General features: G+C 54.6%; 1 protein-coding gene across 3 annotated transcripts in view; it reads right to left on the reverse strand.

Annotated features, from left to right (window-relative positions):
• The window catches only part of LOC309871505 (tyrosine-protein phosphatase non-receptor type substrate 1-like), a 38,870-nt gene that overhangs the window by 11,822 nt on the left and 9,182 nt on the right, over window positions 1-17,866 (reverse strand). For all 3 annotated transcript variants that reach the window (XM_082744584.1, XM_082744585.1, XM_082744586.1), the window contains exons 3-6: window positions 8,283-8,639; window positions 4,868-5,188; window positions 3,951-4,289; window positions 1,923-2,030 (exon numbers count right to left, since the gene is read on the reverse strand). In XM_082744584.1, coding sequence (XP_082600710.1) covers window positions 1,923-2,030; window positions 3,951-4,289; window positions 4,868-5,188; window positions 8,283-8,639 — 1,125 coding nt within the window. The remainder of the gene's footprint in view (window positions 1-1,922; window positions 2,031-3,950; window positions 4,290-4,867; window positions 5,189-8,282; window positions 8,640-17,866) is intronic.

Raw genomic sequence — 17,866 nt, forward strand, 5'->3', positions numbered from 1 at the left:
AGTACATTTCATTGCTGGTATTGAGGTAGAGGATGGGCAGACGCCTCCAGGGACCAATGAGGAGTGAAGGGTCATCTCATTAAGGCAGAGATGATGTGCAGAGTGGTTCTCAGACGTGGTCCCTGGAGACGGACCACATTTGAATCTTGGCCCCACCTCTTAGCAGCTGTGAGGCCCTGGGCAAATTTTATAGCCTCTCCGTGCCTCAGTCTGTGCCTCTGTAAAGGCGGGTTAATAAAACCACCGCAGAGGCTTGTGGTGAGAACAGTGTGTATGGCACATCAGAGCGCTAGTTGTCACTGTCACCAGGGCCTACATCTGAGAGCTGGGCTCTGAGCACAACTAGACCCATCCCTTGAGGGCTGGGCGGCCTTCAGCAGTGTCTGCAGCTCTCCAAGCCCCATCCCTCTTCCGGGCCCAAGCCCACAGTAAGGAGGGTGCATATGCCTGACATGGTGGCCCCCGAAGAGGGGCTGGGATTTCACTCACGGCCACCATGAATGCCCTCCGATGGGCGGGCTTCTCACTCTCAGGGGGCAGAGGAGCCTGCTTCTCTGCCCTTCCTGTGTGATGAGAAGGCTTGGACATTAGGGGAAAACCACCCGGTAGATTACCTAACAGAAACCTCTTCCAGAGTCCAAAAGGTGGGGCCAGACTCCAGCCCTCCTGGATGGGGGTGGCTAAGGTTCAGCCAGTACTCACAGCCGAGTCCTGCCAGCCAGTCCAGGAGGGAGGGAAGCTTGGGGAGCAGAGGGGAAGGGGTGCAGAGACGTGTGACTGATGAACACCACACCCATCGGAGCCCAGCCCCGGGGTCCGGCTGCAGAAAGGCAGCTCAGGACAGCGCTCTGCGATCTGCGGCATATGGTGGGTCACAAACAGCATTTTAAAGGGAATTTAGTATAGAATCTGACAGAAAAGAAAATACCAGAGTTCCAATTTTATCTACAGGAGTGTGGTGTGCGCCGAGTGGAGACATGAAATGTGTTTCTGTAACTCGTAGTTGAAGAAGTTTCAGAAACACTGGCTTAAAATCGTCTCCTCCAAGAGTGGCGAAGAGAGCATATATTTTCTGAGGTCTGAGAATGTTATTTTACGTGAGCCCATCGGTGTTTCGTAACTCTCCTCCGAGGGAGGCACTGCTATACCCATTTTACAGATGCAGAGACTGAGGCTCACAGAGGCCAATGCGATTGTTTGGAATCTAGAACAAGGCTGTGAAACCCTGGTTTGCCTGATTCTGAAGTCAGAGGCCTGGCCACAGCACCTCCACACACAAATGAGGGCACGATGTCCCAGATCTGCCCTTCGACCCTCCTGTTGCACAAAGGCTGTGTGCCTTGCCACTGTGACAACAGTTTTCCAGGAAGGTGGTTCCTGTTTCTGGGCTCACATACGATACTGACAACAGGAGCTAACGTTTACTGAGCACCTGCTGTGTTCCAGGCACTCCCTGAACGTTTTACATGACATGGCCCACTTAATCTTTCCCAACAGTCTTGGAGGAGGCGTTGGTATGATCCCCACCTCCTCTAGCCTCCTGCCTAGAGGCTGGGCACGTACCTGGATGGGTAAGAGGAAAGAAGACATTGCTGGGGTTCCTAGCAAATAATGTTTCCTTCCTGAGACCCCCTTCATGTCCTGGCATCTCCCTGCTTCCCAATTTGGTAGTGGTCCTGGGAGGATGGGAGGCCTGGAGCAGTGAGACGGAGGGAGGGACCCAAAGGGCAGTGGGAGGGGGGCGGTGGGAGGAGGAGGTGCTGGGCCAGCCTTGACACTGTTACCGCTGGACTTCCTGTGGAAGCAACTGGACTCCCTCATGGCTCAAGCTACGTTAGCCCAGAGCACTTTCGTAGTCTCTCCCTCTGGGAAGGACAGCCCAGGGGCCAGCTCTTGGGGGAGGAAGAGGAGAATGCACGCACCTTTCTTCTGTCGGATCCGGAGGAGGTAGAGGGCTGCGATCAGCAGAGCCACCAGCAAGGCACAAACCACGCCCACCACAATGAAGATGCTCCGGCTGTCATTATTGTCTAGGGACCACACGGAACAGAGACTTCACATATGCAAATTAAAAACAGTGAAACTTAATACCCACCACCCCTTTTCACCACTAGGTAGGCATCATTAACAGAGAACATCTGGCCATACGTGTTCCGAGTCACAAGGGCACGTTCATGGGTAGGCACACACTTCCCCACGTGGGTCCCGTGTGGTCCTCGTGCAAAAACCGTGCCGAGGTGGCCAGGAGGGAAAGCATTCCTGGCTGATGGCGATGGAGGAAACCTGGCCTCGGGATGTGGGCAGAAATCTCACTCCCAAGGCACAGAAACATGTTCCTTCTCATCTGGAATGAACCAGAGTTGCCACCGCGACAGCCCAGGTCTGACTGGAATTCCGAGTCGTAACTGGCTGTCACACATAGGCTGGGGGCGGGTTGTCGAGGGATGGTGACCTATGGCAGACATGTGCAGCTGGTTACTGGACTCTACAGAGCTCTCAGGAGCTGTCTATTCGTCTGTGCCTGGCACCAGGGCAGAGGAGATGGGACCCCAGGTCACATGCAATAGAGACCGCATGGATAGAGACCGCGTGGGTAGGGCTGGTGCTAGGGCACAGGTCAGAGGGATCCTGCCCTAGAGCACTGTGGGTAGTCAGGAGCAGGGCTCTGAGCGGCAGAGATGTGCGTTCAAATCAGTGCACCTGGTTGTGTGGCCTTGAGCCAGGCATTCAAACCTCCCTGTACGTACTGACCTCCTCTTGTATGACTGAGGCCAATAATAATCTTTACTTTGTTGGATAGCTCTGAGGATTAACCTACTAACTAAACAATCAACCAACTCACTCACTCACTTATTCTTTTTAAAAGTATTTCCTGAGTGTCTACTAGATGCCAGGTCCTGAAGCTATGATGCTGAACAAGGCAGCAATGCTTCCTGGCAGCTCAGTCTCAGAGCTGGAGGTCAAGGGCGTCTTCTTCAACACTGCCATGAGCAGGCCAAGAGGCCCAGAGAGAGGCACTGACTTGTCCTAGGTCACCTAGCATGTCTGTGACAGGGCCAGGGTCAAAATTCACAGGTCCTGTCTGCTAGTATAGTGCTTATCCTATGAAAACCAGGCATCAGTGACGTCAAAGGGACACCTTGCCACAGCCCCAAGGCTCCTAGAGCCCCCATTCAGTCATAGGCTGCATCCAGGAAAGATATGGTCTCTATTGTGATCCATTCAAAAGGTCGGCCAGATGCAAGGCAGAGCTCTGTTAATGACAAGGGATGGAACATTCCATAGTGGCACCAAAATGCCAATGAGGTGCTGCTATTTTGAAGAAAGAAGAGAGAGATGTCGACAACAGGTTGGGAGGGCTGAGAAAATCACACTGACACCTCTCACTGGAACAGGGGAACGGCAAGGCTGTCACCGTCTTCATCGGGCATGCACTTTGGCCTAGAAACGCTCTTTGGGAAATCGTCCCCCAGAAACAGCTGCACGTGTATCAGAGTCTGTGCAAGGTCATTCATCACTGCCATGATTCTAGAGATAAGTCGCAAAGGTTCTGGGGTTCCCATCCCATTCCGGAGGTGCAGGCTTGCAAAGGCAGCTAGAGAGACAAAGCCCAGGCAAGAAAGAACAGCAGGAGGGACAGCTAGCCTGGCCTGGTGACAGTCTCTGTCAGGTGCAGGAGCAGGAGGCAGGAAGCTAGGAACAGGCCAATGTCCCTCCCCCTGGTCTCTCTCGAATGCATGTTTCTGTCAAAAGAACTACAAAGATGGGTACCAAACCTTTACCAGCGGTCACTGCTGAGCTGTGGGCTTTGGGGGGAGGGGCACTTATTGTAAAATTAGACTTCGTATCTACAGACCTCTAGATTATTCCATAATAAATGTGAATTACTACTTTCAATGTTAAGAAACATAAAATCTAAAGTGCCAGGACAGTCGGCATTGAGGCCTCACCCTGGGTTTTTTGCGTTTCCTGGTCCTTCTGGTGGGCTGAAGCCACAAGGGTATGGTTTCTGGTGACCGCGGGCTGTCCGTCGTGCTGCACCAGGCAGGTGAACACCACGTCTTCCCTGTGGGCAGATGAGTTCACCAGGAGCCAGCTCGTCCAGTTAAAGGTCCCATCCTTGTTCTCTAGAAGGTTCGAGGCCCTTGAGGCCATTTCTGTTCGGGACACGTTGCCGTTCTCTAGCCAGGTCAGCTGGAGGCGCTGGGGGTAGAACTTCTTCACTTGGCAAGTGACTTTCACCTGGTCCCCTGACACGGTCTGCTGGGAAACCTCCAAGGTGGGCGGAACTGAAACAGCACAGGGCAGAAGCTCTCACCTCATGGAACAGATGGAGGGGCTCGAGAACTTAGCTGCCCCCCACACAGCAAGGGAATCACCCAGAACAGAGTTAAGCAAACAGCTGGTGCTCTAACACTGAGTCTTTGCATATGAATGAAATCCCTAAGCACAGTGCCCAGCACACAGTAGGTGCTCAAGGAATGATGCCTCCTGATAAGCTAAGAATGAGTGAAATCAAGATTCTCAGCTCCATGCATACATTTGGAACAGAATAACTGTAGCAAAACAAATGACCCCACCAAGCACACGGTGGCATGGAGTACAGCAGGTGCTCAAATAATTGGAATTGCTGTGTTAGAGTAAAGCAAACTACTGAGCACAGTGCTTGGCACGTGGTAGGTGTTCATCCCACGGCGGCCATGAAAACAGTAGGAGGGGACGGCACATCTAGCTGCAGGTGACCTGGAGGGTCTGCCAGGGGTCAGAGTCCAGGGAACCAAGGGCTTGGGGCAGGGAGCGGGGGAGGGGCAGGCTTGGAGACTTGGGGGCCAGATCTGGGCTGGGGTTTGGGGGCAGGGGCATCTACCTCGGAGGACCTCAGACAGGTTGGCAGTCCCACGAAGAGGAGGGCCCCCCTGCAGGGTCACGTGGGTCACCTCGCAGATGACCTGGGAGCGAACATCCCCCGGGGCCAGCACCAGCCTGGTTGTGCTGGAGATGCTGTAGGACGTTCTGTTTCCCTCTGGGTCCACGCTGGTCTGGGAGGCTGCCAGCTCATTTCCGTTTCTGAACCATCTCAGGGTGATGTTTCTGGGGGAGAAGCCGTGGGACTTGCAGGTGAAGTTCACTGTCTGCTCCGGCGAGGCCCTGGCCGTGGGGCCAGACACCACGGGGGGAGAGGGTTTGGCTACAAGAGGAGCATTTGTGAACAGTGAGCATGACTGTGGTCATCAGCGCTCAGAATACGTGTGAGACGCTGTGGAGAACGCACCGCCCTTCTGATAGTGTGCAGAGGGCCGTGTCTTCTCCTTGAACGGAGGAGGCCCCACGGTCCCAGAGTTGAACTCTGAGTCAGGGGCAGGGCCCAGGTGCAGTTCCAGGCCTGAGTTCAAGTCGCCCCTTCTCTTCTCTGCCAGGTGACTTCCCACCAATCTGGGCACAGGAAGGACGTTTCTGATGGGTCTGACTGTTGGCATCAACCATTCCTAGCTGCCTCTCTGCAAACCTCACTGAGGTTTGCAACAGGTTCAACAGTCCGTGCAGGGGAGAGGGGAACCAGGCTGGCCAGCTGACCACAGGTGTGGCCGTGGCACAGTGTGGCTCTCCGTCTGTGACATGGGACAGGAGGCATTTCTTCTTCCCGGGGTTGCAGGGAGGGGCAAGTAAGGGAATGCAAGCAGTTTCACTTTGAATAAAACACGGAAAATGCTTCTCAGAGCCAAACAAACACAGATCGATCTTTATCCCAAACTTGATCTACATTCAGAGCTCTCTGTTCAGATATTTACGAATTAACTCTAGTTTCCCATCTTTCCACAAATATTCCATAAGGTCTCATCTGTGTCATCCCTGAATCCAAGGAGAGAATGAAGGGATGTTTTTCTGAAACTGTGTTCTTTTCTTGGGTCTGCTTTGGATTGAAAACCAAGATCACCGAGTGCTGAGAAAGCCCAAATTGGTTAATTTCTTAATCATGAGTTAATTTCAAGGGCAGAGACACGGGACTACAAGCAGGGAGAAGCCGTCCGGCGTCCTGAAAGCTCACACATCAGTGAATCCAACGGGGAGCGGGGGTATTTCACCCATAGAAGTTTCTATAGAGTATCTCTAAATTGTTAATTATTACCAACACCTCCTACAACAAACATACAAAATATTACAAATATTTACATTTGCAAGTATTTAACTTGTTTCCTAAAATACATGGAACATGTTGAGGTCAGGTGAGTTAGTGAAGTCATGAAACCAGCAGCGGCCCAGATGCCCCTGGAGGGACAAGGGGCTGTGCTCGGTTACCACTCACGGGCAGCATCTTGGGCACCGGACACCGGGCTGATTCCTCCTTGCCCCATGGCTCCTTCACCCCTCAGCCAACCCTTTCAGGGGGGCTCCAGGATGGTCCCATTTAGGGGGACAAGGCTCAGGGGGAACACGGCTGGCCCAGAGCACGCTGTGAATAAAGGGCACAGCTCATCTCACCTCCCCCGCCCCCACACACACCCTGACTCAGTTTAGCTTCTCTGTTCTTTCTTCCTGCATCTCAGTGTCTGTTCTGGTACAAAGTGGGTCAAAACACCATGTCGGTGATTGGCGAGGATGCACATAAAATGCAGAACGTGGCATACCGTAGGTGCTTAATAAACAACACCGGTGATTATTATCCTAAGATCTGGTCCTGGTCACTTCTGAAACTACGTATTTGTCCTTTAGGCAGTAAGAAGACAAAACGAAAGCTTGGCGGGAACACCGGAAGAGTCCCCAGACCTGCTCCCTGCCGCTGCCACGCAGAACCCCAAACGAGAAAAGCGACAGAAACCAGCAAATTATGATTCTCTCCCTCTTCTTTTAATCATCCCCTCAGGAAGCAAGTTTGGCGAAATGGCTTTCAAAACGTAAATGGGATCACAGGCGTGTTCCCGCAGATCAGCTATTTACAGAAAGCCGAGAGCGGGTCTGAGAGAGGCAGGACAGATTTTGGCCAGGACGTTTCGGGTGTGTTGAGGCAGGGAGGGCTCTGGGGCTGAGTGGTGAGTGTGTGCGGGGAGCCCAGCCCCTGCTCAGGGGCACACGTGCTGGAGGATGGGAAGGTCCCTGGTCGTGAAGCTGGGATCTGAGCAGGGTGCCGCTGTCCCCTCCCTAGGCCGGACGACAGGAAGCCACTTGGCCCCAGTTGTGCTCCTCAGGAGGATGTCCTGGCCACTCCGCTCACAGTGGTCACGGACACAGGCTCTTGTGAAACACTCACCCACCGAAAAGCTCCTCTCCCGGCTCCAGGGAGCAAGGGGGAGAAAAATTCAGTGTTTCCTCTGTGACCTCTGGGAACCCCCAGCTTAGGGCTCTTCAGCCCCAACCACACATCACCATCCCCTGGAGCAGATAAAAAATTCACCTGCCCCGGTTCATGTCTGATGAAGGCAGTCAGAATATCTAAGGGGGAGCCGGGGGCTGGGGATCTTTGTTTCCCAGGTCATTCTAATGAGCAGCCCAGGTTGCAAGGCAGCTATCACCCCCCAAACCCCACTTACATTCGGGGTCTGGGAGCGAAAGTGACCCGGCCAAGGTCCCATGGCTCAGGCCTATCCTGGCTATGCTCCTGGGACACTGATCCCGTGCCAGGCCCTGCTCTGGGTGCTTTAAGGTCTCCTTCAGTCCCCACAGTGGCTCTGTGGGGTCACGCTGTGACAGACAGACAAGAACACTGGGCCCAATGTGCAGACAACTCATCAGAGGTCACAGAGCAGGGAAGGCAGAGCTGGGTGGGAGAAACACCCCACCTCCCTGCCCTGGGTGCTTTCGTCCACAGGAAGGGAAGGGAAGGTGAGCTTCATGAGAAAGGAGCCCTTCCCTGTTTTGTTCCCTGCTTCCCCGGCACGCAGACCAGAGCCTGCACACAGCCGGTGCTCAGTAAGTGTTGAGTCGAGAAGAGTCAGCCATATGGAGGGGTCACTCTCTGGAGGCAGGAGTAAGACTGGGTCATGTGACTGGGCAAATCACTCAGACTGTAATTCCCTCATCCCTGGACCAGAGAGCTGGTCAGGATTGGAAAAGTCGACAGCTTTGGACCCACAGACTGGGGTTCTAGACTTTCCCACCATTTATCAGGGGCCTTGAGCAAGCATCATGACCTCCCCAGGCCTCAACTTCCCTGATCCGTGGAAGGGGCTGAAGTCGGGGACACCCACCACAAGGCCTGATTCTCAGATGTTGGTTAGACAATGGAGGATATTTTTATTGACTTGTTGTCACAACCAGGGGACAAATGAGGCCCAGGCCATACTCACCGCTCACAGTGACCTGGGTGCCTGGTCCAGACTTAAACTCCACATCATCAGGGGTCCCTTTCTGGAACTTCACACAGTAGTAGGTTCCGGTGTCTGCTGGGGTGATGTTACTGATGCGGATGGAAAAGTCTGTGTTGTTTCTCCTTGTGGAGTCTGAAGCATTTGTTACTCGGGGGAAGTGGCCTCCTTTGAAACTGAAGATTAACTCCCGGCCTGGCCCTGTCCCCCTGAACCACTGAACCGGCCCTGTGGGGAGCAGGGAGGTCATGGTGCAGCGCAGAGTGGCTGTCTGTCCGGCTGCGACAGATACTGACTTGTCAGGCTGGATCACCTGCAGCCCCGCCTCACCGGCCACGCCTGGAGGGAAAACAGAGCAGTCATTTTTAACTCATCGTGCGTGATTCTTTGCATCTCCTCATGTGTTTACACACAACAGTCCGTGACCGAGTGCACTCCGGGAGTAGCTCTCCCAAGTCTGTAACGGGACACCCCATCACAACCGAGGGAACCGAGGTCAGCGACGTGCCAGGGTTGGGCTGGAGGTCCTGAGCCCTCTGCGGAAGAGTCAGGTCTGAGATGGACTCTGAACTTCCCAGGATGTGAGGGGCACAACATTCCTGACGGAGGGCACAGCGGGGCAGGGGCTCAGAGGTGGGGGGCAGCACAGTGTGTGTGGGGCTCCACACGGAGCTTAGGTTCTTTGGGGCCTGGCCCAGGAAGCAGGCCCCCGAGCGGGGAAGCCACCAGCAGCTGGGGCTCGTCCAGGCTGTGGAGTCGTGGAGCAGGAGGACTTGGATTTGAGTCCCGGCTCAGACCTTACTGCTCTGTGACGATGGCCCTCAGTTGGGCCAAGAACATCCAACAGGACGTGGACGTGGACGTGGATGTGATGGGAGTGCTACCCTGAGTCTGAGCAGGTCCCCTCATGGCTCTCGAGCCTCGGTTTCCTCATGTGTCCATCAGTTCCCATCTCAGTGGGTCTCTGGCAGGACCAACCAACAACCCTGGCCAGGGATAGGCCTTCAGAGCCATCTGAGGCGGCCTGAAATGTGGCTCAGGCCGTTTCAGGCCGTGGTTCACCTTTTATTCAAACATGACCCGCGCTTGTCCCCTGGTTCTGAGACTCAGTTTCCTTAGCTACAAGATGGGCAGAGCATCCCCTAGCCCTCTGCTTTGTTCAGAGAAGAAAATGCAATGACACCTAGAAGTTACTTAGCACCAGGCAGGGCACAGGGAAGCTACTGTCATCTCACAACAAATAAACGAGAGGGGGGTCTGTGGTGTGAACTTCCAGCCCGCCCTTGCTCTAAGGTGCCTGCGGGCCAGGCTGTCCTGAATGCTGGGGACACACAGGGGCTGGACGCAAGGCAGGCCTCAAGGAACCCCGGCTGAGTCCCTGGAAGGTTTCCTAAGGGTGGTGGAGGGGAGGGGCCTGAGCCCCAAACTGGAGAGCAGTCGGGCCCGTGAGGCAGGGAATCCGGACAGAGGACATGGTGGTGACGATGGGATGGGGGGGGGCACAGCCAGGAAGGCAAGTGGGCCGTGGGAAGCTGCTGAGAGAAGCCGGCAAGATACTCAGGTCCAAATGCTCCCAGGGTCCGATTCGGAGCCAGGTTTGGTGGTGGGGGGAGAGGCGGACGGGCAGGGACCGTGAGCGTGGGTGTCGGAGTGGGAGAAGAGAGAGTAAAAGACAGACAGGAGGCCGTGGCAGCTGATGTAGGTGCAGACGGGAGGATCTGTCTCCTCCTGGTCACTCAATGACCTGCAGTATGACCCTGTCCCATCCTGACACCTTGCCCTAGGCCACCTTTGCCCTGTACAGCAGATACCCTCTGGCTTTGGCCGGGCAGGAGTGAGAGCTGGGAATCTGTCACCCATCCATGGCCTGGCACCACCGGAAGCCCAAGGACTCCAGTCTGCCCTCCCTACCAACAAGCCCAGGGCCTCAGAACAGGCTTCTCCACCCCTGTGCCCATCATCCCATGCCTGTCTTCCAGGCTGGGGGCCTCCTGGTTCTCCCAGCAAGGGCCCAAGACGCAGAGCTGCAGCCAGACTGCGGCCCGACACTCCCTATGCAGGGAGGAAAACAGCGCCCACAGAGGGCAGGGGCTCAGGCTGGAGCTGCTGGCCAGGTGTGTGACTGGCACACGGAGGAGGCCCCCAGAGGCAGAGGCAGCCCCTTGAGACAGCACAGGCACCTGCCAATAGCAAGCAGCCAAGAAAAACCCCAACGGGTGTGCATTCCAGCTTGGGCCACTGGAGGAACTGGAAATGCCGCTTGGAGGGAGCACAGGTGCCAGTTCCTCTCTTAGCCAGCCCAACACCACCCTCCCTGGGCCTCCATGCCATCACCCACAAAGTGGGGGTACCGGCGTCCACTCCCCAGGACCGTCCTGAGCACTAGGGCACGGCGGGACATAAGTGCTTGCCTCGTAGGGGCTGGGGAGATTTCAGTGTCTGTTCCCATTATTATCACAGATATAACATTTATATCCTTGATTGTCATGTTTCCCCCCAACCAGGATGCAGCATCCACAAGGAACAGTTTCCAACCCCCTGCTTAGAAAAAAGTCTGGCAGCTCCGGGCCCTCAGTAAGTAGACGCTCAATGAACGCAGGCACGCATGAATGAAGGCAGGGTTTCACTTGCTCCCCGGCCAAGCCCCTCTCTCAGCTTCTGCTTGGCTGAGGCTGAATGGAGCTGCCCCAGGCATATCCGGGAGACAGTGCGAGCTGGGGGCCCGGGACCACGCCCGGCCCCAGGGCATGTAGAATAGATGCCGGTTATTATTATCCTTATCAATAACGCGGCCCAGGGCTGTGAGTCAGCAGCTGGTGAGAGGAGCGGTGCGAGCAGGAGCCGGCTACAGAACCAGGCGTGCAACGTGTTGGAGCAAGGCTATTCTTGGGGTGCAGCCGGAGGCCTGTAATCACACCCCGGGCAGGCGACAATAAAATCTGGAGTTGGGGAGGGCTGGTCCCCCCCCCATTTTTTTTTAGCTTCTCTGAGCTCTCTCCACCAACTGCAGCCAGATTTAGGTGGCTTAATTAATTAGCTAGTGTTTATAAAGCGTTTGAAGAATTTTAAAAGTGCGACGTAAGTGCCAAATATTATTTTAATCTGTGTATATGTGTGTTTTTTCCAACAGAGAGGTTTTTTTTTTTTTTTTTTTTTTCCCCTTGCTTGCTTTGCTTTGCTTTTTCTCCGCAGGTTCTGTTCTGGAAACCGGGCTTGTTAAAAATCACTCCTGCGGTTCTGGGCCTGGGGTCATCATGCTGGCATTGCGGGCAAAACCACTTCCTGCTCTCTCCCTGCACTCCCTGGCAAGGGAGAGCCGCGGTCCAGGCGCCTGAACCGTCTCCAGGAGAGGAGGGCGGCTGGGCAGGCATTCTCGCAGGCTGCCGGTGGGAGGGGAAATTGGAACATCCTCCCGGGGAGGCAGTTTGGCACGATGTTCCAAAGGTGTGAAAGCTGTTCGCCAGCCTTTGCGGGGCTGTTCTGCGAGGACATAACCCCAAGCAGGGTGTGGGGTTCCCACATGACGATCTTGAAACAGTTGGGGGAGGAAAAAACCCAGGCTGCCCATGAGAGAGGGGATGGCGGAGTGATTTAGGGCCTATCCCCTAGGGGGGCTTATAGGGAGGCCTAAAAAAGCCAGCACCATGAGAGCTGGTAACGTGGACATTTTTTGCGGGGCGTAATTATAAATGACATTGTGATTATGCAAATGAAACCTGTTCGTGGCAAAGCATGTCGAGAAAACGAAAAAGTATAAAAACACAATAATGATCTCAGAGAATACCAGCAAAGGTAACTGCAATCCACATTTTGATGTCGTTAGCATATGAGAAAAAACAATGTAAAATCATACTCCGATAACTAAGAATCTGAGCAAACATTTTGCTTCATTCACTCGGATGCTCTTATAAAAATAACCTGAAAATGTCCTAATGTCTAAGAGAAGGAGACTGACTGATCCTCTGATGGTGAACCCACAGGAGGACCGAGTCTACAGCCATTGAAAAGGACGGTGATGAATGACAATTATCAACACGAAAATATATCAAAAGATCAGAGTCCTTACTGAGTGACACATTCAGTGTGGTCTCAGACTGCTAAGTTAAAAAAAAAAAAAAAAAAGGTGTATATTAAAGATTAGCCATGGTTAATTCTGTAGTAGATTTACAAGGGATTTTGCTTTTATGTTTTCTGTTTGCATGACTCGTGCAATAAAAAAATAAGAAAAACTGTGCTTTCGGTATGATTATGACTTTGTAAAATAAAATAAAACCATATTTAAATAAACAACAACAGCCAGGTACTATAGATACAAGGCTATAAAACGCAACTCTCTCTGCATCATGAATCTAAACCTGAGAGGTTTTTCGTTCTATTTTGGATCTTTTTCAGAGTTCTTAAACTCGATGAGTATTAAATATTTACAGTACTCTAATAAGAAAAGTCTATACGTGTACTATGTATGTTACAGACCTCTTTACTGTCTAAATGAGCCTCCCCTCCAAGAACCTTGTCTGTTTTGTTCACTGCCGCTTTTCCCCGGCTCCTGACACAGTGCTAGGCCCAGACCAGATGCTCGAGAAACGTCTGCAGATGCTGACTGATCGCTGGAACGTCTTGAGAAAATGATCTAGCGTGACCAACACCATGATGCTAAGGTTTGTTGTGTCTGGGAAATGAGGCCAGGGGTCGGCCCATTTTCTTTTTCGCTTTAGACTAAACAATATATGGAAATCGTGTCTCTTCAGCGAACATTTACTTCTTTTGGAAAAGAATTAAAGTCATAAAATAAAACCTAGGAGTAAGTTTTCTAACAGGAGCGGTCAGGGCAGCAGGTGAGGACAGCCCCCTGGACTTGCTGTGAGACAGGCGGGCGGCCACTGTCAGACTTCCACAAACTCAAGGAGCCCTGAGGTCTGGGAGGCCATGGCCAGAGCTCCAGGCATGCCCGGGGGGCCTCAGGACCCTGCACTGGGCCCCCACAGCTGGGGACCTCAGTGGCCCCTTCCATGACCATGACAGTTCCTGGCCGTCCTGGGGCGGGGGGCACTGCTGGTTTATGACCCCCTCCCCCCAACACACCTTGTCAGTGGCTGCCTTTGGCATCTTCTGGGTTGTGTGTCCCAGCGTGCAGTGCAGGAGTGTGGCTGAGTGTGCACACAGGAATGATGGAACAGACGCGGGAGAGGGCACCTAGTTGCATGAGTGTGCCAAACCAAAGGGGTGTGTACACAAGTGAGCACGTGCAGGAGATGATGCGTGTGTGCCGGCAAGTGCAAGAGTATTGCTCACGAGTGTGCACGGATGGCCCAGCAAACAGCAGCACAAGGGGGTGCAAACTACATGGGGGAAAGTATGTGAATCATGCATGGCCCAGGTGTGTGTGAACATGGTGGCAGCACGAGAGGATGTGTCTGTGCCCAAGGGTGTGAGCAGATGTCTGGGAGGGGTGTGGGCACAGCCGGCTGGAGACCACAGGAGGGGGGGTGTGCACGGGTGTGTGTGTGTGTGCATGCATAGGTAGAGAGTGGCGGGGGTGGGGGAGGGAACCTGAGTGCTACGGGGGACGGGCATATGAATGTGAGTGTGTGCACTAGCAGAGTGCTGGGAGCAGGGGCGACAGTGTGTTTGCAGCACACTCGTGTGCCCACGTGCCTGAAGGTGCCTGGCATGCACAGGTTTCCATACTAGATGGTGGTGAGAGAAGGGGAGGGACAGGTATGTCCTCAGTGGCTGATGTACGTTGATGGCTGATGGCCAGCTTGGGGCACCTGTTTACTCTGTGCTTAGGCAGTGAAGAGGCCTGCCCCAAACCTGGAACCCACCCCCCAGGGCAGGGAGCAGACAGCCCCTCGGGCTGCTCCATGGAGGGGCTGCCTGGGTGGAGGGCTCGTGGATCCTGCATTTCCCGAGATGGGGGCTCAGGGCTCGACGCCAGTGTTCCAGGGCTCCGAGAGCCGCAGTGACGCACTTACTTTCTCTGGAGGAGGCCTCGTCCACTTGTGCTCTCCCGAACCCCACGCCAGTGCCAAGTCCAGTCCTCAAAGCTACAGGACACAAAGCTGAGTACACGGGTCCTGGCCCTTGTGGGGCCTAGTCTCCAGCACAGGCACCGACCACATGGAGGGACATCGATTGGGGATGGGGTCTTGGGAGAATGGTGGGATGTGGGGAAGACCTATTGGAGGTGGTGGCCAGTGAGCCTCGTCATGAAGGCTGACAGAGGCTGGAGAGCCGGGAAGGCATTCCAGGAAAGGGGAACCACAGGAGAAAAGGTGCAGAAGACAGGAAAGGGCTCTGCACAATCCAGGCAGCAGGGCAGAGTCCTTGGGACATGCTCGTTGGTCGTGAGCAAGAGGGGATGGGGCTAGCCTGGGACTGGGCTTCAGGGGCCATCTGCACAGGAGGCCAGCACTGGGGGCCGTCTCCTGGCACCGTTGGACAGACCCATGGTGCCACCGTAGAAACTATCAGCTGCATCGCAGGCAGTGCAAATAGGGAGGCACATGGCCTTGTAAATAGAACAGGGGCACTCTCTCCTCCACCCCCACTCCAGGCAGCTCTGGGCACTGGGCACTGTGCCATATCCTTGTAGGGAGCAGGCAGACCCCCGCAGCTCCCTCCACGCAGCAGGGAAACTCCTGAGGGGCCAACAGTCCAGAGCACAGGCTCTGGGGCCAGGTGGCCCCTATGGCTCACCCCCAGAGGGGAGACTTAGCAAAATCACTCTTCTCAGAGCCTCCGCTTTCTCGAAACTGTAAAAAAAAGGGGGTCCAACTCTCTCTCTCCCCAACATCAGATGTGAGTGGTCAGAAGGACCACTGCCCTCCCCCTCCCCACCCCAGCCTCCAGCCCCCAGCCCAGCAATAAGCGGGTATTGCCAGGATCTGGCCAGACTCTGATCTCTTCTAGTCACCTGACCGCACCACCGTCCCTGACCTGCATCCTTACATCGGCTTCCAAACTGGCCTTCTTGCCTCCACCTCCTTTCTCTACAATACATGCTCTCCTTACAGCCAGAGGAGCCCCTAAAACCTAAGCCAGGTAATATCTTCCTTTGCGCCAAATCCTCCTGCAGCCTTCACTGCACTCTAAGCGAGACCTAGAATCCTTCTGGTGGCCATCAGGGCATGACATCTTGCTCCCAATCATGCCAGAGTCTCTATTCACTGCAGGCCCTTTGCACTCACCTCTGTCTCTGCCTGGTACTCTCATCCCCTAGATATCTACACTCTAGCTCCTTTACCTCCTTCAGGCCTACCTGAAAGGCCTTCCCTGGCCACTCTGTATAAAACACTCCCTGCTTCATGGCCCTTGCTCTGTTTTATTTTCCTCCATACCACCTACCACATAACATATCACATGGGTATTTGTCAGTTTCGTTAGAGCCATAGCCCTACCCTAGACTTACCTATAGGCCCTTTAAGAGCAGGCACTTAATCTTGTACCCAGCTATATCCTGTTCAGGTTTAGATTCTAACTCTGCCACTTATGAGACTCCAGGAAATGTCTTAACCCCTCTGGACTTATGGTTTCCCATCTGTAGAATGGGGACGATGATAACAATAACACTACGGTCATTCTAGGCTAACGCGTGTGAAGAACGCAGAGAGGAAGCAGGTCACGCGGGGCAGCCATGGCCATGCGGCAGACATTTAAGGATGGAGGGGATGATGGATGATCACGGCTTTAAGACAGAGGAGCTAAGCATTCTCTCTGACGCAGAACCGGCTCTGGCCGACATACGCATGAGCCCACTCATTGCAGCCCCTGTAAGCAGGCTGAGCCCACTGCTGGCCAGAAGGCACAGAGATGGGGAGGCTCGAAGGCCCTAGTGAGTGTTGGCACGGTGCAGGAGGGACCTGGAGGGGAGGAAACAATGCCTGCAAAGCACTGGGAAAGGTACACATGTGCTATAAACATGCTTTGTGTCCAGCAGGCCTCGGTGGCCCCGCTGAGGCAGGGAGAGCACACGGGGACACCACCCCATCATCCACCATACTTGGTGCCTCAACAACCTAAGGATCTGCTTCTCACCTTCCCATTTTGCAGACGGAGAAACTGAGGCCCAAAGGTGGGACCTGGACAGGCTGAGGACCCAGGTGAGTCCTTCTGACCGCAGGCCCCACTGTTCCTCTAGGGAGAGGGCCGGGCTCTCCCATGGGTCCCACGTGTGCATGAGGTCACAGAACGGGGACCCCTCACTTCACTGTCACGATGACAGCCCGGCTAGGGGACTGCTATTGTCGCTGTCCCCTTCCTCCAGGTGAGGAAGCTGGAACCCTGAGAGGCAGAGCAGGGCCAGAAGCAGGATGCAGACAGATAGCTGCTCCTGGGGCTGGAGAGTGATCGCTTCCCCCTGCCACGATGGGGTCCCCTCCAGCTCAGGCTGCTGTATTCTCAGGCTGCCAAGGACGCACACACATTTTCCTAGCCGAGATAAAGGCCCCCTTAAAAGCAACACGCATTTATTAAACGGCATTTGCCAAGGTTTCAGCACACCCTGCTGCCGACAGCAGACAGTCTCTGGATGAGATTTTTTTCCCCAAGCTGACACTATTCACCGATGCCTTTTATAGCGCTCCTTGTAGCTCACAAAGCACTTTCCACAGCTCTTCATTCCCTTAACCCTCAACAGTCCCCGTGCGAGAGGAAACAGGGGCAGAGGTTCCATTTTACAGATGGAGAAAGTGAGGGTCAGAACAGGGAAAGGCCCTTGCTCCAGAGCCCCTGCTTACAGAGTAAGAGGCGCATGTTGGATTTGAACTCAGGAATTGGTCCCAGAGCTGGTGGCCATTCCACCGCCTCCCCTGCTGGAGAGAGAGGCTGGGGTGTCAGCAAGACAAAGGGTGAGAAGGGCTCCAGTCTGAGGCATTGGAGCAGGCAGGAGCCCACAGGAGGGCCACCAAGGTGAGCCTCTGCTTCACAGAAGGAGAAACTGAGGCCGAGAGGGGCAGCGTGTGGGTTTCAGGTCTCGCTGCCACTGAATAGACAGAACGGGGGTCCCACTCGCTCTTCCCAGCCCCAAACCAGGACACGATGACCAGGCAACAATAACAGTAATAGTAACCACGGCGGGACAGCATCACGCACCGCTATTGCCAGCAAGATGACGGGCCTCGCCGAACCACCACAGGGACCCAGCAAGAGAGGGCGGGTACTACTCCCGTTTTACAGAGGAAAAGGCTGACGCTCAGGGTCATGGGGCCGCGGAGCAGTCGGACTTCAACTGCACCCTCACCCCGCTGTGCCGGGCGGCCTCACGCAATGAAGGACTTTTTGGGAGCGGCTGACGTCGGGCTGGGCCCTCCAAACCCACCGCGACCAAGAGACTGGAGCACTAACGGCATTCACCTTTCATGGTTTGCCAGCTCATTCATCACGGTGCCGACACTGGGGCAAGCCGTTTTGGACAGCCCGAATTTTAAGTACCAGTTCTCAGGTGTCTTGGCTACCCCCCTCCACCCAGGCTGGCCCTGACATTTGTGTGCTTCTTGACATTTTCGGGATCACTATGACAGCAGGAGGGGCGGGGATCCATGCCATGGCCACGACCCCAGCCACAG

The sequence above is a fragment of the Mustela nivalis genome (assembly GCF_964662115.1).
Source record: "Mustela nivalis genome assembly, chromosome: 8".
Classification (NCBI taxonomy): Eukaryota; Metazoa; Chordata; class Mammalia; order Carnivora; family Mustelidae; genus Mustela; species Mustela nivalis.